This window comes from Cydia strobilella, chromosome 16, assembly GCF_947568885.1.
Source record: "Cydia strobilella chromosome 16, ilCydStro3.1, whole genome shotgun sequence".
In the NCBI taxonomy this organism is placed as follows: domain Eukaryota; kingdom Metazoa; phylum Arthropoda; class Insecta; order Lepidoptera; family Tortricidae; genus Cydia; species Cydia strobilella.
The window spans coordinates 13069906-13094609 of record NC_086056.1 but is presented as its reverse complement, the minus strand read 5'-3'; the positions used below and the strand labels follow the sequence as shown (position 1 = coordinate 13094609).

Here is a 24704-nt window from a genome sequence, read left to right as displayed (position 1 = left end):
GTTATTAGTTATTTACGAAATGTAAACAAAAATTATGTTACAAATAAGTCTTTATTTAGTTCATTTAAATAAGAATCACAACAAATATGTACATAAACAATTATACCTAAGAAGGTCCAGCGCCGTGGAGTTACGAATCCTAAATCCTGAATCCTCCATCGAATAATGGGGAAATTAACTAGTAATGTCACTAACTATGAAATGTCAAGTGGTTTGAATACTTGTAACCATACTTGTAACGCTACGCTACAGTACCATCAAATAAAATGACAATATAAAACAATAAATAACTAAAAAACACATATTTAGGCGGAGATTTTACTACATATTGAAATCTAGACGCCAAGCAGTAGGGCAACACCGGCTAGAGTCCAGCGTGTTGGTTTGTCTTTCGTCTTCAAGTTGAATGTCCACACGAATGTCGGCCCTCGCATTCTGGAATAATTTTATCATCAGAAAGAAACTATAGCGTCGTACCTAATGATAGTAATGATTGACAGGGAATAGCCCCGGTCCGGTGCGGGCAGAACTTTTTTCATGCAACACTTTGCATATTACTTGAACCTACCTAATAAGGAAAACGGTGAACATAATACCTACAAATCAATAACCATCCAAACATGGATGGTGTTTGGATGGTTATTGATATTGAGTTATCCACAACTCCACGAAGCCACTAGCGTAATCCAACTAGCAGCAAAATCCTACTTTATTGCAATGGGGATAGGTAAGGTCTGTATTACACACACATGATCTTATAGACGGAGCACTCGTACACGGTACACACTTAAACGTTGCGCGTGTCTTGCTTGTCCTGTGTCACCGCCTAGACGTAGATGACGAGAACTATCGGGAATAGTTTTAGCCGATTTCACGAAGCCACTAGCGTAACCCAACTACTAAAAATTTAGCTTATTGCAATATTTTTTATTTAGATAAAGGCCTACACTAAACTCACCGGATCTTATAGACGGGGCACTCGTAAACGTTACGAGTATCTTGCTTATCTTGTGTCACCGCCTTGATGTAGATAACAGGGACTATTGGGAACAGTTCCATCATGCGCGACTCCACGATGCCGCCGCTGGCCGTGTCCCAGCGCGCGCCTTCCATGTACAGGCCATGGATGTTGGCACCTTCACGGGGTGGGGCACTGTTCGACAAATAAGCAATTAGTGAGTTTCGGTACGATAGAGTGGTGTTACAAAGTAAGCTGTCAAGCCTGCGAGTCTTGAAGACAACGATCCAAATGAGTCTTAATTTTCAAGTACCTAGCCACCTAAGAAGCGATCTACATAGCAAGGAAAATCTTACTTACTTGAAATCACCGCGACTCTTTTTAGTAACGTCACAGTTGAGACACATCTTGTCGAGCGGCCACTCGTTCTTTCTGGCGGTCTGCTGCATTATGGCCGTCAGGAACGACTGCGGGTTGAAGAAACCAGCTAGCCACACTGCAGGTGGCAACTGTAGAAGAAAACAAAAAGTTAATATTAGGATTTCTGCGAATAACGAGGTTTTCAACAACATTGAGCTTTGGTTACAAGACGAAAAGCAAAGGAATTACCCCAGAGCATAAAATGCCCTTGTTCACATCTCGTTATACAGCGTACGGAGTCATCTCTGTTCGGGATTACCAGAAAGGTTGACTTGTACGCGAGTTAGGATCACTGTTCGACTGGCATGCGGTCTATAAATACTATGAAGAGCCCCTACATCAAAACGTCGTTACTCAGCAAAACTTTCGAATCACTTAGTTACACGGATATAGTGTCCTATATTTACCCTAAATGCCATACTAGCCATAGGTACGCACATAAAAATCCCCAAATTAGTTCTCGAGCTCAGTAAGTCACAGATAAGGGTCGGCGAACCAAGAAGCAGTACGCGAGCATGATCCCCACTGGTCGGGCACGCGGTCTATGAAGAGCGCCTCCATCAAAGTTCGTCGCTGTTCAGCAAGCCATTCTTTTTCTAAGTTACAAGGGTAGCGTCTAATAAACTATAACAAGCCATACGCACATTGAAATCTCCAGACCAGTTCTCGAGCTCAGTAAGTCGCAGGCAAAGGTCAGCGAACCAAGAGGCCAGGCCGAGTAAACTGGGATACGCGAGTTTGGTCCACGCGTCGGGCACGCGGTCTATGAAGAGTGCCTCCATCAATTTTTCCATATCGCTGCTGATCGTTAGCTCGCCCTGAATTTTACAAGAAAGTTATTTGACGATTGCTATTGCAGAACTTTTTTTTACATAGTCATGAATTGGTCATAAAAAATAGTACATTTCGATGCTAGTGCGGAAAGTATGTCATTACTTCACGAGTAACGAGATATCGTTATTTATGATTATTCGTTTAACCAGAATTGTATTAAATAAATAAATAAATTTGTGTATCGTTTATTTATAAAAACAATATCGAATGTTGCCTTTGGAAACTTAAAACATTCTTGCAGTAAGAAAATACGCCTCTTCTTTGACAGGCGTTCCGTTCCATTCAGACAACTTATTAAGAACGGTTTTTCAACATTAAAAAATAAACGTGTTATATAATACTTATAATGATGTAGAGGTAAGTAATAAAATATGAAATATGCATATTTTTCGTATTCTTACATTAACAGTAGGTTTTTATATTGATAATGACGTTTAAATGAAACTAATATTAACACTCATCAATAAGTAGTCATGAATTGGAACAAGTAAAAATTAAAAAAAATTGGAAAAGTAAAAAGCACAAGTTCAAGAAAACCAACTTTCCGCACGCTAAACAGCCACGAAAAGTAGCACTTTTTGAGCAACTGTATTAAAAAATCTTTATTGCACTAAGTTATATTTTACGCGATTAAGTCCCGTCGTTCTGAATAATAATGAGTAAAAATCGTGAAAGTTTAAATCAGTTCTAAGTTATATTTTGATTGCACATAACATTGGTACCTGGCTCTCAAAGTACCTAGCTTTTACATTTACGAGGGTTATACATTTATGATCCTTGTCTCAAAGACAAAGGTCATAAATGTATAACCCTTGTCATTACTCTTTATACGCCCTGTTTCAGATAACAAGCTTTCTTATAGATGAACGAAACGGTCCTAATGCTGGGTTTCCCAAGATTTGAACTAGGTATCTACTTATAAAAAAGATCAAGTTGGTAACCAAATTCCGTTTTTACCTTAAGTCCGAGCTCGCACTCTTTAAGAGACCTTCGTATTTCACCCATTAGCCGGTTCATGCGCTCACACTCTTGAAATGCGACGATAATGTAAGGAGTCAACTCCTCCACTTTACCCATCAGCTCTTGAAGATTGAAGGGCTCGGGCACTCTGTCTAGGATGTCTTCTATTATGGCTTTTACCTGTCAAAAAGGAAATAATTATACCTACTTCCTTACACTGGGAACCCTGTAAAATTCAAAAGACCCCTAAGTTTCATCTTTAGATCGTTTTGGTTCTGGCTAATCCTCACCAACATCGTTTTTAATCTATACATGGTGCTGGAATAAGTAGTCATTAAGGAAGCAGAGGGGACTACTTGAAGTATAATACAAACCGTTTCTTCTTTGGTAGCACCTCCACCAGCCTGCGCGCCAGTGTCTCGTGGTTGTAGTTCAAACACGACCTAAATCCAGATCATTGAGAAAAATAATTACATTAGCATACCAATGGAAAAGCAACACATATCTTTTTAATCAATAGTTGTCATTAATACTCATCTAACTGTCAAAATCTACAAGAAATTGTAATTAATTACTAGGTCTGGGTACAGTCAACATCAAGTAGATAGTGATGGCCAAATAGCCAAATATAACGACACACGTCCTTATTTTTTGGTACCGAACAATGCAAACTGTACCAATTTCTATTATTCTCCGAAAGTAAAAATAAAGTAGACAAGAATACCCTGAAAAGTCGTTCTGACACCGTCGTCAAATATCCAATCTCAGCATTAGGGTGCAACCCGTATAGATAAGGAGTCTCGTCCGGTAAAAAGTCGTCAATGTACTGGTGATAGCCTACATAGTCCGAATTAGGCGGCGAAGTGAACCCTACGGCTAAAACGCATTCACCGTCCACCTGCAAAAGTTTATACAATAATTGGTATTATCACTAAGCTCGATACTTAAAAGGGAAGTAGAAGTTGTTTTAGGATAAGGCTAAATTTTACAAACATCACGCTACTGATGAAAATTAAGGATATTTTTGTCACTTTGAGTCTATAATACTTCCGAGTTCGACTACATAGGAATATACTCCAGGAATGAAGTGCGGCTCAGCAAGCTATCCCAATTGTGATCTCCCCTAAAACTCTCCGCAAACTCCAGGTTTATTAATATGGATTTTGTGTCTTCATTCAGTTGAGATCTTACCAGTTCCGGTTGCATGTACTCCAGTAAGAAGGTGCGACATAATCGCCTGTCCCAGTCGTCAGTGATGTGACCGCCGTACATGATCTCTCCGAACAGATACCGTAAATCCTCCCAAGGAACACGAGGATTTGCCTCTAGGTAGTTGTACAATACGTATACGCAGATAGTGAGATCCCCGAAATTAAATGGATACGATCTGAAAAACGGGTAAAAGTTAATGGAAGCGATAATTGAAAGCTCTACTGACACGTATAGGTAATTAAAAGTAGCCTTAAGCTTCCCAACACTTTACCTTTTAATAAAGTAAGTATAAAAAATGGTCAAGTAATTTTGGAGGCGAAGGTAAGGTACATCCTTTTGTCCCTACATTTTACCACGGCTCACTTGGGGAGTCTGGGATGCGCTCAGTCAGTCCACAAACCTACCATGATAGAGAAACACACCTGTTCCAGCCTTGCGGACCGAATTTGCGCCGCTCTGCAACCACAGCATGGAAATAGCATAAAGCAAATAACACGGATTTAAACTCCGCCTCCTTACTGCACATCTCCAGAGTTTCTTGACTGAAGTTATCCAAGGACTGCAGAAAAGTTATTGATTATTTAAACAGAGGTTAAGATGAAAGTGGAGGACCCGCGCGAAATCGGCGTTTCATACAAACGTAGTCCTCATTTTCCCCTCTGGATATTAACTTATTGAAAATATTTTGACACAATTTGTTGTATATCAACCACAGCTATGCCTCTACGTTAGTTTTTTTTTTCGACTTTTTAATTATAACAAGAGAAAGCATTTAAAAATTTGTATAAAATCTGTTTTTCGCACCTAGCTTTTACAATAATCAAAAAATATAGCTATGGTTAATAAGTTAATATACATCAAATTATGTAAAAAATGACAATATCCAAAGAGGAAAATAGGGACTACGTTTGTATGGAGAAGCGGCCGTCCCCTGTCCTCTTAAACAACTTCTAAACCACTAGGTTAGTACTTAGTTTCCCACTTGTTCTACAACAGTAAAACGTTAAAGTAGGTAATAGTAGAAAAACTGGCAAGTACCTACTGTGTTCATAAACCACATTCATATTACATTACCTTATGCAAGTTGGCCCACATGCCACTTGGGGGTTCATTGGTAATCTTGATAGCGGATTCCAAGATACCTTGCGGAATTATATGATACGCAGGATCGGCAGCGGGTTCAGCACTCAAGAATAATCTGGATTATAACATAAATCATAAGTATCGTAACAAATAATTAGATGGTTACCAAATACCCGTTAATACAATCAGCTGCAGAGATCCATTGGCTTTGATCTCTGAGACATTAATCATTATCCTTCTTTAATTAAAGCGAAAATTACGAGTAATAAGTAATGTTTATTAGTATTTACCTATATTCATCTAACGGACTTTCGAAGCACTCTTCCATCTTCTTCTCCAAGGTCGCCAGCCACTTGGCCACCAAGTGAATGTTCTGCAGAATAACCCAGTGGCCACCCGCGGACGCGACGCCTAAAGCCTCTTCTGCGACCACCTCTTGGCCCTGACCCAGGGACACGATGTGGAAATTCTTTTTGTCAGTAGCAAAGCCCAGTTTGCGACCCAGTTTTTCTAAGTCCTGTGTTATGAATAATTTAAGTATTTATCTGCTGAGTATTTATCTAGATTTATTGTCAACGAGCTATATGGATTTGGACAATCTTTTTAGGAATATTCATGATATATGATGATATAGTAACCAATGTAGCGTGCTGACCGGTTTGAAAACCTGTCCACTTACTTTTTTTGCTGCTGGGGATTAATAGGGGATTTTACTGCAATGTTCTGCTACCAGAGTGCAGCACTAGCCTTTTTAGTAAACCATAGAGTAACTTATACATACAAGTTTTCAGAGATAATAAAATATGACATTGATGCATCAAGGCGGGTTGTTTACAAAGGGCCTACCGGGAAACGCGAATCCGAAATTTCGCTATCTGCCTCTTTATCGCTCGAATATGCAAGTGACAGATGTTAGATAACGAAATTTAGATTTTCCTGTTTCGCGATAGACCCTCAGATTGTGGTAGTGGCGCCTCCTACGCAGAGTTTCGCGTAATATTCCCTATTGATAAGATAAACTTACATAAAAGAATGGTAAAATTGTAACTGGTGTTATGTAATGTATACCTTCAACGGGTCCACTCCTGGCGACAAAATGAAGAACATAGCAGTTGTCGAGTTACTTTCTTCGAAGGATTTTTCTAGTGGTGGAGTTCTCGCTTCAACGAACTTTGTCCCCAAATTCTCTTCACAAAAAGCGCTAAAATAAATTGCCATAACATAATAGATACATCAACAGAGCTCAACGCTATCAAAGTATGTTTAAGTGACGGTTCGGGATTACATTTTATCAACTTTTGTAGACATTCAACTGAAATGTTATTTGTCATGAATACATTTTTGCTCTCCAATATTGTCAATTAATGACAACATTGGACCACTATTCCCTTCAAGCAAGCCTTGGACTATTAAATATATCTTTATTAATAAAACTATAAGTGACAGCTAAACTATAGGTATAGGTAATAATTTCAGTCTCGCCGAGGGGTTTTGAGGACCTTTTGGTAAGCCAGTTTTGCTGCAGTTCCTAATTTTTTTCATCATATGGAGAGAGGACATTGGGGGGGGGGGGGGGCAACTAAGATGATAATCGTCTGGAGAAAACGAAATGCTATCTGTCTCTCTATCGCAGGAAGAGTGATAAAGACAGATAGGTAGTATTTTGTTTCGTTTCGTTTTCTATAAACGATTGTCGTCTTCGCTAGGCCCCCTGATATGCCTAAACTCAGGGGTGATAACAGTATAAGTTATTTACTTTGACGCATAGGACATTCGATCTGGCCGTAGAGCGCGCATGATACAAAGACGCTGTAACGATGACTTGTTTTTCCACTCTCCGGGCAATTTATCTCTTTCAGGAGCTTCGCCGTCGGTATACTTTTGCCATCTGTTTATGAGTAGCAGAAAAAGTGCTAATTACATACAAATGCTAAGTAAATTTGTGTAATTCATTAACTTGCAATTTATAATGTCATACCTCTTTGCCGCACCCTCTATATCCTTATCCAGGTTCTCGAAGGCATCCATCTTAGCCAAGGCCACAATGCCACCAAAACTGTTGTTAGAGAGCCACGTGTACGGAGAAACTTCTGGCGCTACAGCATATTTCAACAAGAAATCCAGTTCTCGTGGATCTACTTTTCCATCATTTTGTAAAATCTATTGAAACGGGTAATAAGTTTAGTTAAATAAAATTAAAAAAAAACGAATATTATCTGGGTCTGGGTCTATAAGGAGCAGAAAGCAAATCAAATCGTCGCCTCTCGCCTCCCTCAAACTAAGTGCATTGACCTAACTAGATAATTATTTGTATTCGGAATAGTGTAAGCTATTTAAATAATTGTAAATAATAATTTAACACTATAATTGCTAAAAACTGTAGACAATTTATCCCTTACATTCTTAGTGGCAGAGCAAGTAGTTTTTAAAAGTTCGGTCAACTAAGTCCTCTTTTCTACAACGTCTGGCTACACTACCCAATTATTCATTTTAGTATAAACATATAAGCACTACTAGCTAGCTACCTGTAAAGTGATGATGAACAAAAAGACCAGTTTATCCCTCTCGAACAGGCCTCTGCTAGTATAAACAAACACAAAGTAGGTAATGCTATCGAGCAGGTTCCTAACTCTGTGCTCTAGTTCTTCTGCAACTTCTGCCTTGGCCAAAGCGTCCTTGAACACGACGCTGTATGCTTTTAGCGAGAACTGATATATAGGATTGATCTTGCACAAGTCGTTCAAAATGAAGTACAATATAGAAGCACGTGTGGCTGCTCGTCTGGAAAGATAGAATTTAAATAAGAGTCAACAATCCGCAATACGGCTGAACATCTCACTGAAGCAAATACCTACTTCAGAAGACATCAAACGATTTCCATTCTTTACTCCCCAATCCCCATATAGCTCAATCGTGAATAGGATCAAGCATAGAGTCTACGTTAATAAATGTGGCAGATTCTAAATGATAAATTAGACAAACCTGTATTTTTCTCGAGCATCGTCAATCTTTACCGTAGTAACTTTACCCTCCTCTACTTTTACTTCGATATCTGCGGCGGTTTTTTTCGTGGTCTCCAAATTGATCACCAAGGCAGAGTCGCTGAGAATATCCGCGCCAGCATTCGCCAGGCGCTTTAGCAAGTCATCTTCGAGGGTTTTGAGGGTGATCTTAAACTCGTTCTGCTGTTTGGTAAGACCAGCGCGCAACATTTCCAAGTCTGGCCTTTCAGCTTTCACTACTTCGCCTAAAAGTTGTTCTTCAAGCCTATAGGTAATTATAAAACGTTAAAAACGGGAACATTTAATATTTTTTCCAGTTTTTACACTAGTTACACTAACCCATCTTTAGTGACGGTGAAATTGATGAGAGTGCACTGAGCCTGCATTTCAGGTTGGTAATGTGGATTGGCCAGTTTCGTTTGGATTATCAGTCGGAAACTTGGCATATAATCTATTTCCCTGTCGCCTATCTGTAAAACATAACAAAAATCACAAATCGTTCAGTAGTTCACCCAAAAGTTGAACCCCTAATAGTAAATATAGTTAGACCAAGATATGTCTGCAGCGGATTTGATAGCCCAGACTGTGATATTTTAAACGTCAAATTATGACGTATAAATGCACTACTTGCACAGTCTGGGCTATCAAAATCGTTGAAGAGTTATCTTGGTCTAACTCTAGTAAAAACAGCAACACTCCTAACCGTACATCGGTGGACGTTATTACAAAAGGCATAAGGTCCACCAATGTACAGATGTTTTTTTTTTTCGGAGTGGAAAATGCATTTACGCACCGTCTCCTCGGCCGCAGGAAGGCCATTGATGGGGGGGTGTGTGGGACTCGCCGCTCCTGTCCCCTCTCATCTGGCGAGAGGGGAGGGAGAACTTGGCCCTACCCACTGAACCCACTCCGGCGTTCCACCCTCTTTGCCGTTTGCGAGAGCGCCATATGGGATCGAGTATGCTTCACTCCACCATAGGCAGTTAACAGTGTGGGCGATGGTACAACATTTTCCGATCGACCTATCTTGCATTCTTTCCTTACCTTCAAGACTTTGCCTTTCCTGATGAGAACGCGCCCCAGCAATGGTTCTAACACAGCGTCGACAGTTTCTCCAATATTCTCCAAAAGGACGATTTCTCCGTTACTGACAGCTCTCTCTATGCGATCGAGGTAGTTACGCATCGTCAGGCGAACCACTGTTAGACTGTCGCCGTACTTTGATTTAATCCATTTTATTCCTTGCCTTGAATCAGAAACATATTCTGCTTTAGTAATTATTTTATATCGTCAGGTGACAACCAAAACTCACTAATTACTAAAAAAATATTAAACAAAATTAACCTTATTTTAGTACTAATATGGTTCACTAAATAAGTAGCATTCATTTCACGAGCATTTAGTGTTCGTATCACAACCAAACAGGGGATTATTTTGCATAGAAATAGAAGCTGGAAACGTAAATTCGCTAGAATCATGGGTAATCTTAGCTTCTAGCATAGTATAAATATTAAAACATCAGATATCAAAGATCGACTATCAGCAGATAAAAATATTCTCTCATTACAACAAATGAACAATTATAAGATAATTTAAATTAAAGCAGTTACAGCTGGGGGTCGATCATGAGCGGCCAGCGTGCAGAATTCGTGAGGATGGTGGCGTTCTCTGTGCTCATGGTGTCGGTGGGCAAACCCTCGTTGTTCCACGTGGCCACCTGCGCGTCGTCTGTCAGCATCGACAACGGGTCCAGACCCGGCGTTGTCTCGATTTTAGGCTAGATGTAACCATATTTAATTTTTAAACCAAGTAATAAATAATATACTTAAGAACCTAAAGTTTATAGGAAAGTATGATCAGGAATTCAGTAGGATACCCATGCACAAAAATAAAAATAGAAAAGTATGACTCAAATACTACCACCAAATTTTCGAAATTAAAATCAAAATGTCGACACAGTTCCAAATCAAATATAGATCCAAAGAAATTTAGGAAGTCAAAAAACGATATGGACCACGTTTACGTCCAAATGATAGATAAGATCAAGTTCTGAGTTGTCGATGGTAAATGACTCACGTTAGTCTTTGCAAGGTTCGGAACCCAGTCTTCATTCATGAGCTGCTGCCTGTAGCGACGCATGAAACAACCCACGTATGATATGAAGGCGGTGACTAACAGAACGTCACCGGGCAACATCTTACCAGACTCTTTGAGATTCACCACCGTTGCCGACCATCTGGAGACGAGGTAAAGCGTTATCAAGTACTGAAGGTAATGTACTCATTTCCCACCGAATTTTCTACGGGTAACTCGAAGACATTATTTGTGAAAGAATATCAAGAGATCTAGGAGTAACTCAAACCGACGAATATGCATGAGTATATCCAAAAATTGAAAGAATGGAAATACGTAGATATTTCAATACCGATACCATATAATGGATACGATAATCCACCCGTATTCCAACACACTATCGACTTAAGCATATAAAAGAAAGTAAATAAAGCACAGAAAGGAAAAATACAAGTGCCCCACCTGATTTTTTCAGAAGCCAAACCATTCACCAGCCTATTAGCCAGATCAATGGTAGCATTGGTAGCGTCGGCTTCGGCCTGGCATTTAATTTTTTCATTTACGGCTTCTTGGAAAGCTTTCATTAGAACTCCTAATTTTTCTTCTAATTCCTAAAAAGCACAAAGCAATTTTGACCACTTCGAAAAAATATTTTTTGTATTTCGTGGCCACTACTAAATACTAATCGTTAATTGGGTGAATCGTAAAAATATTGTACAAAGCAAGAGGACCGGTAATTAGTTATAAGTTAATTGATTCCATTGTGTTGCAATAATTAAGCAATTTCTATTTAAGTAACATGCATTATAGTGTGATGCCGTCTGTTATAAATTATAAACCTGCATGTGTATAAGTTAAATACAGTCCAATACATAGTTAATTTTCGTAACACAATGGAATCAATTGACGCAAGACTAAATGCAAGTCGTTAACTAGTCTTAATTACTTATGTAAAGTTTTTTGCAATTCACCCAGTTACCAAAGTGGGAAAATATTGACTCTTCGTGGGTAATTTGATAGAGCTATCAAAGTTTGAAAATGTTTCTGATTGATGTCTAAAAATTTTAAAAACATGTAAGTACTTACCTTAATTTGATCAGTTAGGAATGACAATTTGTCCCTAGCTGCTTGTAACTCTGCGTTTGCAGCATTTAAAGCCTTTCTCTTGGGCTCTACAACGACGAACACATCGTAGAACTTGCAGATGTTGATAACCCAAGAGCAGAGACCGGCTGCAGCCGCCGACTTTGATGCGATAACCTCTGGATTGAAATCTGGGTTCTTGAGGTACGGTAGAACTGCCTGGTAAAAATAATTCAAAATAATAAATAGTATACCTTAAATCTAAGAAAGCAAACTTACTAGATTTCATTATTTAGTCCGACTGCATTTTTCAACATACGCTAATGGATATAGTTCAGAACACACCTTAATGACATCTGGATGTATGTTTTCCTTGTCGTAGTAGACAAGATCATATAAAAACTGATCAACTTTTGCCATCATAATCTAAAATAAATAGTAATTTGATAACATTAAAATATTTTTCAATTTACAGAAAATAGTATTTTGTAATTGTTTTCAATTAGACATCTCCGTATGTGTTACATGGATATGGAATAAAGATTGTAATATATTGTAAAGTATTTACCTTACTAGCTTTCCATGACCGATCTTTAGGAATTTTTCCCTTCTTGGCAAACAACACCAACACGGCCGCTGTGACAGTAACCACGGCCTCAGGGGGAGACCCAAAGGCCTTCAACTCAGTCAAGTTGTTCTTATTTAAAGTGTTCAAGGCTTCTTGAGCCGCTAACAGGGCCGGCTCAGCCTTGGCCAGATCGTCCGCGCATATCTTAGCCTTTATTGTGACGTCTTCTTCAATAACTTTTACCTTCTTTTCCTCCTCGGCAGCTGTTATTAGATAAAAACGTCATGAGGATACCGAACTAATCTCAATAAAGGATGGTTATATTAGATGAATATCGCTTTCGCACAATGGAGTCAAGCAGATTGATGCATCAGATCGGCAATTTTTTCAGCGGTGAGCAGAATGGGCGGCCTGAACTCGTTAAAGCAATGTATTTTATCAAAGCGAAGGGACGTCGTTTATATGTAGGTATATTTTTATTTTTATAAAAAAAAATATGTAAATACCAAATGCCTTTTCCTTCGACACTTTTTCACTCTCTGCGCCTACCACTTCGATAAGCTCTTCAGCGGCCCTATTTTTTACTTTTAATATAATTTCTTGTTCCGCTAACGTCACCTGTACAAACAATATGTTGTTAAAAGGTTTACTTTATTCATTCGTTTCTTTTTTTTTTACAAAATAAAATTCTACGATGTTTAACTTGTTAAAATAACTCTGTTACTAAATTGTGCACCATGCAACTTTTTTCCACACGTTTTAAAGTACCTAAACAAATCACCCCTCGTAAAAAAAATCTTTTCAAAAAAGCTTTCCATTTTCATAAATCATAAAGCAACTAATTAAATTAAGATTATTCAGAGATATCAAAACTGCACATATTTGTTCACATTTCACCTTTAACACCGCGACATCGGCCGCACAGGACGCCAGCTTCTCCAATCCATTTTCTAACCTAGTAATCATCATATGCAGGTTCTTCGTCTTCTCATTAAGCAGCTTACTGTACAGAGCGATTTGTTCAAGGAAAGTCTTCGGCGTTGTGTAGTTGTATCTCCGTTCGTTTTGAAAATATATGGCAGACATTAAGTTCACACTTTGATGTACGTGTGACATGAAATCCGACACGGGCTGTACGAAGGTAGGCTGTAGAAGATTTAAATAAGTTCGTTCTTATTTGAATTGCGTAAATAGCAATGTTCATAAAGCAATATTTTCTGTTTATAAAGATTATAAACAGATGACTCTTCTGAGGCACTAATAGCTACACAATTAATTGACTATTGGAAGCTAAGATGTATAATTTTCTATAGATATGCATATGCAATACGCGTGCACCCGTGAGGGATAGAACATACGCAATGCGACGAAATTAAAAACATTTTTAAGATTCCTGACATCATACCAAACATAACCTACGTAATTTGGTCGGGTTCATTGTTACCCACTATAAACTATAATAAATTCACGGTGGGAAATAAAAAAAAAGTGAGAACTGTTTCTCTGCTACTACTACTGAAAGATACATAAGACTATCCCGTTCGGTCATTTCCCCCCACCGCTTGTCCAGTTATACTAGATTCATGATTAAAAGAGATTTTAAGGTCTTCATGCTACAGAAGTGAGTCAGAATCATGCATTGAATAATAATCATAATAGTTTTATGTAAAGAAGAATCAATTCGTATTGCACTAGGCCAAATATTGGGGTACCGGTAAAGACTCCACTTCAGCTAGGAAACGCCTGGAGACAGATTTCAGGGCTTCAGCGGGCCATTCGTGGAACCAGTTGATCGCAGTGCAGTTGACGATGGAGGGGAACTTGCGCGCGCGGATGCGGAGCGTGGCGCCCACCGGCGAGAAACATAACACCACCTGATATTATGGAGACTAGTTTCATCCATTTTTTGAAAGTAAATATACGTTTATGTCTAAAAGTTTAAGATCACTATGATTTCAGTACAAATGAGTACGTTTGTGCAATAATTTCTTGTAGTGCTGATGTCGAAAATTGTTTCGAACTGGGCGCGTAGCCAACTTGCCAATCGTTAACGATCGTAGTCATCTCTCTCTATCACTCTTCCACACTAGTGCGACAGTGACAGTTGCGTTTCGTTCGCTACGGAGCGTTAACGATTGCACGTTGGCTACGTACCCTGATCTGTTACTATGGCACAACAGAAATGTATCGCACAAAAGTACTCATTAGTACCAAAATCACACAGTGAACTAACTTTTGACCAGAAGGTAGTGTATCTCAATTCGGGCCAAGCAAACAAACATAAAGCAACGTTATATAAAAAAAAACTGGTTGCGAATAAATGTATTAAGCGTTTTTATTGTGACAAAATCATACAGCAGCTGCACACAGTAGCGGCAGCGGATAGCTATTTTCATACAAGATAGTTTCTACACTAAAAGCAATCATAACGTGGTCTAAATCAGGCAATGCTTTTAATTTTTTTTAATTTTAATTATACAATATATACAATAGTTAAGAAGCAAAACTGCACCTTTAACATGGTCCGAACTCTGTTGATAAAGAATCGCCAACAGTTCTCTTTCGTGTCCATCACGCCACTAGCTTTTGTCTGGAAAAGACAAAAGACATGTCCGAGGCTTTAATTCAAAATACTGTATGAATTGGTTATATTATAACTAAAAAATATTTAAATTGTGTGTCAGAAACAAGCTCAAGTTTAAATTTCAGAAACTGACGGCTGTTGCACCACACTATTTACATTTCCAGCTTTACTAGAACTTGCGGAAAGCAATAGCTTATATTTAACCCTTTTTCAGTCCGCACCAACCAAGGTTTTTCCAAAAAATCGAAATATATTCCGAATAGGTATAGTTAAGTTTTGGTAATGCATTACGTCGCATTTTGCGAAACTTCAATCAAAATCGAACCTTAAACGGGAATGCTAAGGTTGAAATTCTATTGACACGTATACCTAAAAAATGGTATGTATAGCTCGAAATTTACCTCAGCTCGTAAGCTTGAAATTTACCTCTGCTCGTACGCCGTTAATAAGATTCTCTGTTTCATCTTCCGCAAACAACTCCGGTATTTCTCCGGAAGCTAATAGGTCGTTTATTAGCACCAGGAACCGTTCTTCTGCCACCTGAGCATCCGTCATCAGAAACACGTTGCCGATATTCTTCAAACCAGCTTTTACGTATAAAACCGCTGAAGTCATAGAAAATATCGAATGAAAATATGTTAAATTCAGTTACTAATAGTTCTAGAAAGGCAAACCAACTTTTTCATATCATGCGTGGCAAATTATATGTATGAAGCGTACATCTTTTCTTTAATATAAAAATTCATATTTCGTCAGGTGACAACCAAAACTCACTAATTATAATTACCACCACAAGTTCATAACCATAGTGTACCATGTTAAAATACTAAAAAAGGTCGATTTTTGTTTAATTATTTTTTAGTAATTAGTGAGTTTTGGTTGTCACTTGACGATTTATAGATTGTATTTCCGCCCTTTTTTTGAGAAAAGCTTAATACATACCTCGGCCGGGATAAGAATTATGTACCGGCCTTGTGCATAAAATGGCATCGCTTCGCTCGGAACTTTCTATCACACTCGGCCGGCAATTCCCTATTCCCCGGCTTTTAGGAAAGTATTATTTAAGTGCCCATACGCTTACCTAAATCTGCTTTTAGGTCAGCCGAGGCGTAGCCTTTTCGTAACTGAATTTGGAACACTTCCAGCGAGGAAATAAATGACGACAGTCTTGACAAAGATTGCTTTCCGGACCCTCCCACGCCGACCAGCAACGCATTTCCTCTAGGAGCTTCAAGAATACGATTGATCCTACACAAATAGATAGTAAATTACTGCCGGGAACTGAAGACATTGCCGGTCGGAATAGTGATACCTAATTATTATATAACGTGCTAACAAATCAGCTAGTTAAGCTACCGATATTTTAAGAGGTGGTACTTTACATCAAAAAAAATTAACTTTAAATACAAATTAAGAAAACTTTCGTTTTTTTTTGTTTTTGTGCATTTAACTGACAATATGTTTAATTAACACTTTCTGTCATGTCAACAATTGTTTGTCTTAAATATCATTATCAACATGCAACGTGTCATTTGATTTATTAACGTGAATTTGCCAGTTAAGCGTTGTTAGGTAAAAGAGGTTCTAGAATCTGTTTAATGAGGTCTTATTTATTTTAATTATCTCATTAACAGGGTGCTTTTGTGTAGCAATTTTGTTTTCCAACTCCAACAACTTGGTGGTAACTAGTGGAAATAACCCTGAATGAATGAAAGTGCACGATAAGTTTACCTTCAAGAAACATTTTGGTTAATATTGTAGTTGGCTGTGTTGCTAAGTACAGTCAGCATCAAATAGATAGTGGCGGCCAAAGTGACCAAATAAGAACACTAAATTCAAAATACACCTTATACATTTACATCCAAAACCATTAATGGTATTGGATGTGAATGTATAAGGCGTGTTTTGAATTTAGTGTTCTTATTTGGTCACTTTGGCCTAGTAACACTTAACATTCGATTAGCTTATCTATCAATCAATAATTAAAAACATAACTCTTTTTCACTATAGGTACCTGCAAATATGATACATCGCATCCTCGAAAAGCACCAAGTTCATAGTAGCAACCAAATCATTATAACTGGCCAAAGATTCGTCAAGTAACTTCTTGATTTGAGGCCAATCTTTTATAGGGAAGTATTTTGGATCACCCACTCCTTCCGCGAAATGGCAGAAAATTAACGGCTTGTCAAAGACCACGTTTTCTTCAATGTCCTATGTAAAAAAATAACGTCTCATTTACCTTTACGAATAAGCACTCATACAAAAATATTATATCAAAAATTACACATACTTCACAATTTTTTTTTATCACTTCCTGTATAAGTTTGTTGAATGCATCAATATCCACGGAATCTACAAATTTATCTGAATACACGCGAGTTGCTTCGTGATACCACAGTCTCACTAGTTCTGAATGTGTTTTTATGGCATCTCCTGTCGTGAATAGAATTCCCTGTAACATATTGTCTATGTATAACATCAGTTTTAATCATTGTAATAATTATGATGATGGAAATTAAAGTTTCGTGGGACATATTTCGCGGCGGCTGCACTCCGCAACTCCGGCTGCGGACTGCTCCGAACCCCCCGCCGCCGCCCTATCAGCGCGCGCGCAACGAGCGACGAGGCGGGCGGCGCGCGCATTGTGCCTGAGGAAGGACCCCGACGGGCCCGAAACATGTCGCAAATAGCGATTGTAGTCTAAATATTTTAATTCAGATGATCTCCTTAATATTAATTACAATTCAGACAATCTACTGAGGCTGTCTAGGTTGAAGAACAGAGGGAAAAATAGTGATAAAAGAAGCACTTCTGAATATCTATGTACTTAGACCACTATGACCACACATTACCTGCTGAAACACCATGTTTTCTAGATTTCGCGGAGTAAAGTTCAAATGGAGCTAGGTTCCACACGCATCAAGAAAAACGTACTCTAAGATCGAATCAAGAACATATCTGATAAGAACTACCCTATTTTTGAATAATGTGCCGATTCGATAAAAGTAATACCTGGAATATATTGGAGAGATCTCTCAAGTTAAATATGTAGTGAAATTTAACCGCTGTTGGCAAGAACATTGAAGCCAATTTGCTGTGTAACACGAGAGCTGTGTTGACCAGTACCTCAGCGTACCGCGAGACTTGTGGCCCGAATTTGTTCAGAGGATTGACTAAGTGCTGTGACAGAATCTGCTTGTAGATGTGGAAGCAGGCGTCTAGAGCTGGGAAACTAAAGTACACTGTGGTTAGTAAATGTTCAATGAATGTATTTCAACGATTTCTTTGATTAATCATTCGGGACTTACCTCACAGCAAAGGTACAGAAATGCCTTTGCAAGCGTGGATCGATAGAGAATGACCCAGCGGTTGGATTCATGCATGAGACAAACATGCAATTTGAAATTTCCTTTAACGACAGCTTCTGTCGATCATACCTATAAAAGTATAAATAAAAAACAATTATTGACATTGTAATCAGTAGCAGAATTTAATATTTACGTCCACATTGTTTTATTTTTAGGGTTCCGTACCCAAAGGGTAAAAACGGGACCCTATTACTAAGACTCCGCTGTCCGTCTGGCTGTCTGTCACCAGGCTGTATCTCATGAACCGTGATAGCTAGACAGTTGAAATTTACACAGATGATGTATTTCTGTTGCCGCTATAACAACCAATACTAAAAAGTACGGAAACCTCGGTGCGCGCGTCCGACACGCACTTGGCCGGTTTTTTTTATTATATGTATATTCTTTTTAGTAGGTACAATGTGCCCACTGGGACCTTTTATAAAATTATCCCCTAGAATACACCACGGATCCGTGGCAAATATTTTTTTAAGGTAGACTTCATACTGTGCGACCATTTAAAGTCTGAATTTCATTCATACGGAATTAATGTAAACAAACAACTGTCAATGTCAAAGTGACACTTGCAGGCAAGTCAAGGGTTCTCAAAGTAAGGGCTCGCAGAAAAACTTAAAAATAAATGTAGGTAGTAAGAAATTACGGAGTTTCGCGGTAGCATACCTACATACTTACAACAAAAAAAAACGATAAAATTGATAACTACCTTTTTTGAAGGCGGTTTAAATTAAAGCCATTAAAAGCGATTACGGGAGCACTCAATCTCGAAAGTTAGTGAAAAAATAGAATAGAATAGAATAGAATTTCTTTATTTGCCAGAATACGTGTATAAGATGACAACAGAAAAGGTTTACACGTATCAGTATTCAGTCGAGGACACGACATGCAAATAATTGACAATTTAATAATTTTAACATAAAATTAAAGTACTAATAATATTTAGCACCCCGCAACTTGCTCGCCCGGGTGAAGCTCCATAGTGATGCCAGTGCAATAAATAAACTACCCGACGAAAGCAGCTTTTTTTCCATTATTATACCAAAATGTTTTGTTAAAATTTAGTTTCCTTTTGACAAAGTCAATATTTCTGGAGTAGAATATAAAAAGATTTCTAATAAATATGGAAATTATGGACAGTTCTGTTTAAGTTCCCTGAATGCTGCTAATGTCCAACACATATCCCTTTAAGTGGCAGGCGGCTCGCGGACAATTACACCAATTAAATTAGAAATTTGATTAATTCAAATAAAATCGAAGTTCCAGCAACTCAAAAATGACGTATACCACTAGAAGGGTTATTCAATTTCTTTTGGCAGATCAGCCTGATGGTGAGATGTGCATCTTGATCAATACTCTACCAGTGTTTGTAATCCATGTACTCTCTGATAAGGGTGTGCGGCTGCACCGTCCCGTACGTGTCCACCTCGGGCATGTTCATATCGTCGACGAAGTATATCATGAATTTGCTTCCCGGCGGGCCGTAATTGCGTCCGGATTTCTTTTCTAACGGCTTTTCAAGCACTTTTTGTAACATTTCTATAAAACAAAAGTTGTATTAAGTACTAGGGCACTAGAAATGTATTTAACACTTTAACGGTCAAGATTCAAGCCTAACAATTCTGCATAAAAATAAATGGAAAACGTTGATGTTATAGGGTAGTCTTTTTTCCCATATAATACCTAAGTGTGCCCTATAAAAGGTTAAAAATCATAACAACTTTATTAATTAGTACACCAATACCACCATCTTTAACCCAAATATTACTTATTTGCAGCTATTTACTCGTACAATCTTACCGGATGTTGTATAAAAATTAAGCGGAGCATTTGTAATGGCGTAGGAATCCGGCAGAGCGTTAAGCTTTGCACCGACGCTCACAGTTTTGCCGCTGCCGGCGCTGCCCACAAGCATCACCGGTCTTTCGTTCGCTATCAGCAGATCCATGAAGAATTTGATTCGAGTAGTCTCCGATGTTGATACCAAACATGACTAGAAACCAGAAGGTAAATCATGTTTATATGTATTTTCACACGCTTTTACCTAGCTCCACTAGCAGATTATTTTCTTTTATTGTGGTTAATTGCAAAAATGTAGAGGACAAATAGTAGGCATCTTACCTGTAACGGCATATCAGGGTCCAATTCGAAATGCTCCACTTTCTCCGACCATGGCAAGAACTTTTTCGTTTCAGGGTCAATAAAGAAGCTGAAAACGTTTCCTGTAGATGGGAACTTGATCTGTTTGAATTCATTACAGAACCATTTGCTGAACTCATTCCGCCAGTCCACCAGTTGGTCTTGGAAAAGACCAGAGCCGAAACCCCATACCACACAAAACACGAAGTAAATTTCGTACCTGATGAAATATTTATATTTTAATTTCATATATCCTATCCAATGATGTCAAATAGCCATAAGACTCGTGGTAAATATGTTACAGTTATAAAAATCGTCCATGTATGTGTTTTCTGGCAATAACACTCACCATTCTTTGGGACAGTCTGATGGTAACAAAGATTTCTTAAGGAAACATTCGAGCAAATAGCATGTCAGCTGAATTTGCTGAAGCTCGGTTAAAGGAGTTATGCGTTTATACTTCTTGGCAGTTTCCAGAAGTGAGGGAATGTACTTATCAAACATTACTGTCAGCATTGCTTTTTCGGACTCGTCATCTCCTCTCATATCAATCCATGAGGCCACAAAACTGAAATACGAAATTACAATATTTAGACCCACAACGTACCTATAGGTACAGTAAATGTTTCTTCGACATTGTATTAAAATCACGAAGAGTATGGATTAATTAAAGAGGAAATTTTGGACGAAGCATATATGTTTCGGAATGACGGGAAAAGAAGATAAGGATGTGATTTTAGCCATAGGATTGTCTATGTTTACCAAGTGTTTGATTATAGGTTTCGTAATCACATAACTTACGGATTCCAGCCGAGATCCTGAGGGTTGATATACAGAATGCCAGCTCTGGACACAGTGGCAGGCGTAGCTACTCTCAACGTAGCGATCTCAAACAGTAACCGCATAGTCTTATTTAAAGCGATACGCTCGTTACTCGCCAGAGTCAATACCTGGCAAGACAAAATTAAAATGAACATTCTGTACCTTAAGTATGTAAATGTAAGAAGTATAATACTCTAGTCGATCGATTTGATTTCTACCTGACTTTTTTGATCCTCCACGAGATAGTACTTGAACCTTGGAGTTGTTACTAGAAACAGTTTTTTTATCGGTTCTAATAAAGGCGCAGGTATCCTTTTAATATTAATTCTTTCTTTTATTATAGGTTTGCGGGTCCTATTGTTAATTTGGACTTTAGAAGAGATTTCCAGCATTTATAGTCTCGCCTCTCCCTTGCACATATTTCATAAAAACATTTTTGATGTCGGATAAAAACAAATCTAACCTTGTTATCATCCATTAACGTGTTCAAACTCTCAATCCACATAGGATCAATATCCCCATCCAGGACAATCCACTTAGGCCCGTCGCCAGGCATGTTAGCCATATCCCTCATTATGGTTGAGAAAAGTCCATCCTTCCACTCTCTCGTAGCCGGGTTAATAATGCCGAACAACTCGTCATTAGTCACAGCTTTAGGGTCTAAGTCGTTGTAGTATGGCTTCATTTTCAACATAGTGTAAGTCTTGTTTAGACATTGCCACACCATAGATTTGCCAGTGCCGGCAAAACCGTCGATGAAAACGGAATGTCGCACGGCGAACAGTTCTACAAGTTGCACCATCTAGAATAAAATCAGAGATACAGATAAAAATATATTACTAGCTTTTCCCGCGACTACGTCTGCGTGGAATTAGTACCAGCAGTTAGTTAAGTACAGCGCCTGGATAAAATGTAATGGCAATAATTTCGATATAGCATATTATGATGCTTACTTGCTTACGCCAATTAACAGGCAATTCATTAGTTTTCTATTTCCACCCCTCTTTTCACCCTCTTTAGGGATGACTTCCGACATAAAAACCATCATATGTCCTTCCCCGGGACTCGAACTACCCCTTTACCAAATTTCAACTAAATTGGTTCAGCGGTTTAAGCATGAGGAGGTAAAACACAGACAGACAGACAGACTTTAGCATTTATAAAATCAAAAAAACCGCGAAAATTTCGTAAAATAAAGTCATATATCATTTTCATATAATTTCAATTTTTCCCAACGCGGGGGCAGTAACGCGCTTTGTAGACCTGTACCAATAACTTCTGAGGTTATAAGAATATTAATGTTGCTTATTTTTTATATATAGTTTCCAGACCATATACTAAACCTAAAAATAATATTTTGTGTCATCCTAGGTATTTGCTTAGGTAGAAATTTAGGTATTTCTTTTTTCAATCAGCATTCTGTAAAAAAAATATTAGAGACGAAATTCTTTGTTTCCCTGTAAAGGCAAAGTGGCTTCCGACGTACACACGCATTTTGTGTCATTTTCATCCACGGCTATAATGGCATTTAATAAATACCTAATATTGATCCTAAAACGCCTAAAAAAATATTAGAGTCGGTAAGTGAAGTGTTGTACTTTACAGAACATTGTTATATGTTATTCAAACAAATCTGTGTCAAATTCATCCACCGCTTTTATTTAAAAAAAAATTTTTCTAATTAACACCCTGTATCTGCCACAAAAAAAAATTCATATTATTAAGTTTACGTCTACAATATTATAATACCACATTGAGACATCATTCATAATTTGGGTCATTTTGATCCACGGTTTTTTTACTATCTGGCAAAATAAAACTCAATTGAGCAAGAAGGGCGTGCGCGGGGAAGGGTACCTACGCGGGTGGGGTGCTTATTATACTTGCCGCAATATCAGCTGGCGACTGAGATCTTAATACTATCTATCTCCTTTACCCCTGTTAAGACCAACCAAGAGATGGCATTATGAGCTGTCTCGCCACTTAGTTTTGCGATACAGTGTATTTATTTCATTCGGAGGCATAATTACATTGTCTTATCAATCTTACCGTAGTAGGTATATAAATATAATTAAAAATAAACTGTAGGCTGCACTCCTCATACTGACTAACATTTGTGACGTTCCTAATCAAAAGGTACCACTTTCTCTGACAGGTTATTTGTATAAAGATATAATCAAATTACGTCTTTATGGTAAACGACAAAGTGGTACCTTTTGATTGAGAATGTCACATCAGCGACTTAAAAATTACTTTTGTTTCAATTTTTAGTAGACTTTTTAAGTTTATTTTAAGACGCAATTTATTGTGGTTTTTGTTATGTTTAAGCGTGGCAAGCAACATTAATTACATTGATGATGATGTTCATTAAATACAATATTTTTTCATACTATACTGAACTGTCACCCTATACATGAGAATGAACAGCGCCCTCTTGACAATGATCATATATTACTGGTCAGGCTTTAATATGTGTCATAATTTAGTAAAGTCCCCTTTGTGGATTCTAAGTTTCCGAGTTACAGCAGTTTAGTGAAAGCGTTTTTTTTTTAAATATAAATTAAGGGTTGAATAAAGAGGAAAGTTCAGTTTTTTTGCGTTTTTTTTAAATATAAATTAATGGTTACGTAACGGGAACCGAAACGTTGATTATTTTTGCGCTACGACGCACGGTTTAGGAGATACAGCCCTATAAAGATTTTTCCTCTTTTTTTTTCTTTTTTGCGTTTTTAAATCTTAATTAGGGGCTTCTTAAAGGGGAGCGAAAATTTGATTATTTTTCGCTACCATGCACGGTTTAGGAGATACATCCCTAAAGTTTTTTTTGTTGTTTTTTTTTCTTTTTTTTGTCATTGCGTTTTTTGTTATTACTTTGGGGTTTCATAAAAGGGAACGAACATTTTATTATTTTTGCGCTACGACGCACGGTTTAGGAGATACAGCCCTAAAATGATTTTTTTCTCTTTTTCTTTTTTGCGTTTTTAAATCTTAATTAGGGGCTTCTTAAAGGGGAACGGATATTGATTATTTTTGCGCTACGATGCACGGTTTAGGAGATACAGCCCTATAAAGTTTTTTTGTTATTATTTTTTTCTTTCTTTTTCTTGTGTTTTTGTATATTATTTTGGGGCTTCATAAAGGGGAACGAAAATTTTATTATTTTTGCGCTACGACGCATGGTTTAGGACAGGGGTCGGCAACCTTTTAGCAGCCAAGGGCCACATAGCAGTTAACGAAATTGACGCGGGCCGCACTTTGCTAATATCTATGACTTTATCAGGTATTGTCGTTTGTCAAAATTACATACAAAATAGCCAGGGAGGCTCGCGGGCCGCAAGTGAGAGGTTCGCAGGCCACATGCGGCCCGCGGGCCGCCTGTTGCCGACCCCTGGTTTAGGAGATACAGCCCTATAAAGTTTTTTTTTTAATTTTGCGTTTTTTTAAATATAAATTATGGGTTGCATAAAGGGGAACGAAAATTTTATTGTTTTTGCGGTACCACGCACGGTTTAGGAGATACAGCTCTATAAAGTTTTTTTTCCTGGTTTTTTTTTGTTTTTTTTTTTAAGTATTAATTACGGGTTTCTTAAAGGGGTTTTTC

At 38.0% G+C, this 24704-nt stretch overlaps 1 protein-coding gene across 1 annotated transcript in view; it reads right to left on the bottom strand.

Moving 5' to 3' along the window:
* Positions 1–240: 240 nt before the first annotated feature.
* LOC134748588 (dynein beta chain, ciliary-like) overlaps positions 241–24704 on the bottom strand; it is a 61472-nt gene continuing 37008 nt past the window's right edge. The window contains exons 43-82 of the mRNA XM_063683377.1: positions 21567–21905; positions 21083–21231; positions 20631–20849; positions 20264–20501; positions 19943–20135; positions 19504–19681; positions 18089–18217; positions 17793–18012; positions 17071–17232; positions 16792–16991; positions 15859–16025; positions 15204–15382; positions 14706–14783; positions 13906–14067; positions 13091–13339; positions 12700–12811; positions 12194–12456; positions 11971–12051; positions 11629–11844; positions 11005–11153; positions 10546–10705; positions 10080–10246; positions 9514–9715; positions 8809–8939; positions 8450–8734; positions 7993–8248; positions 7446–7627; positions 7224–7355; positions 6536–6668; positions 5758–5984; positions 5459–5582; positions 4807–4943; positions 4364–4559; positions 3897–4070; positions 3547–3615; positions 3170–3352; positions 2023–2196; positions 1319–1467; positions 959–1153; positions 241–435 (exon numbers count right to left, since the gene is read on the bottom strand). Of these exons, the coding sequence (XP_063539447.1) occupies positions 336–435; positions 959–1153; positions 1319–1467; positions 2023–2196; positions 3170–3352; positions 3547–3615; positions 3897–4070; positions 4364–4559; positions 4807–4943; positions 5459–5582; positions 5758–5984; positions 6536–6668; positions 7224–7355; positions 7446–7627; positions 7993–8248; positions 8450–8734; positions 8809–8939; positions 9514–9715; positions 10080–10246; positions 10546–10705; positions 11005–11153; positions 11629–11844; positions 11971–12051; positions 12194–12456; positions 12700–12811; positions 13091–13339; positions 13906–14067; positions 14706–14783; positions 15204–15382; positions 15859–16025; positions 16792–16991; positions 17071–17232; positions 17793–18012; positions 18089–18217; positions 19504–19681; positions 19943–20135; positions 20264–20501; positions 20631–20849; positions 21083–21231; positions 21567–21905 (7059 nt within the window). The 3' untranslated portion in view covers positions 241–335. The remainder of the gene's footprint in view (positions 436–958; positions 1154–1318; positions 1468–2022; positions 2197–3169; positions 3353–3546; positions 3616–3896; positions 4071–4363; positions 4560–4806; positions 4944–5458; positions 5583–5757; positions 5985–6535; positions 6669–7223; positions 7356–7445; positions 7628–7992; positions 8249–8449; positions 8735–8808; positions 8940–9513; positions 9716–10079; positions 10247–10545; positions 10706–11004; positions 11154–11628; positions 11845–11970; positions 12052–12193; positions 12457–12699; positions 12812–13090; positions 13340–13905; positions 14068–14705; positions 14784–15203; positions 15383–15858; positions 16026–16791; positions 16992–17070; positions 17233–17792; positions 18013–18088; positions 18218–19503; positions 19682–19942; positions 20136–20263; positions 20502–20630; positions 20850–21082; positions 21232–21566; positions 21906–24704) is intronic.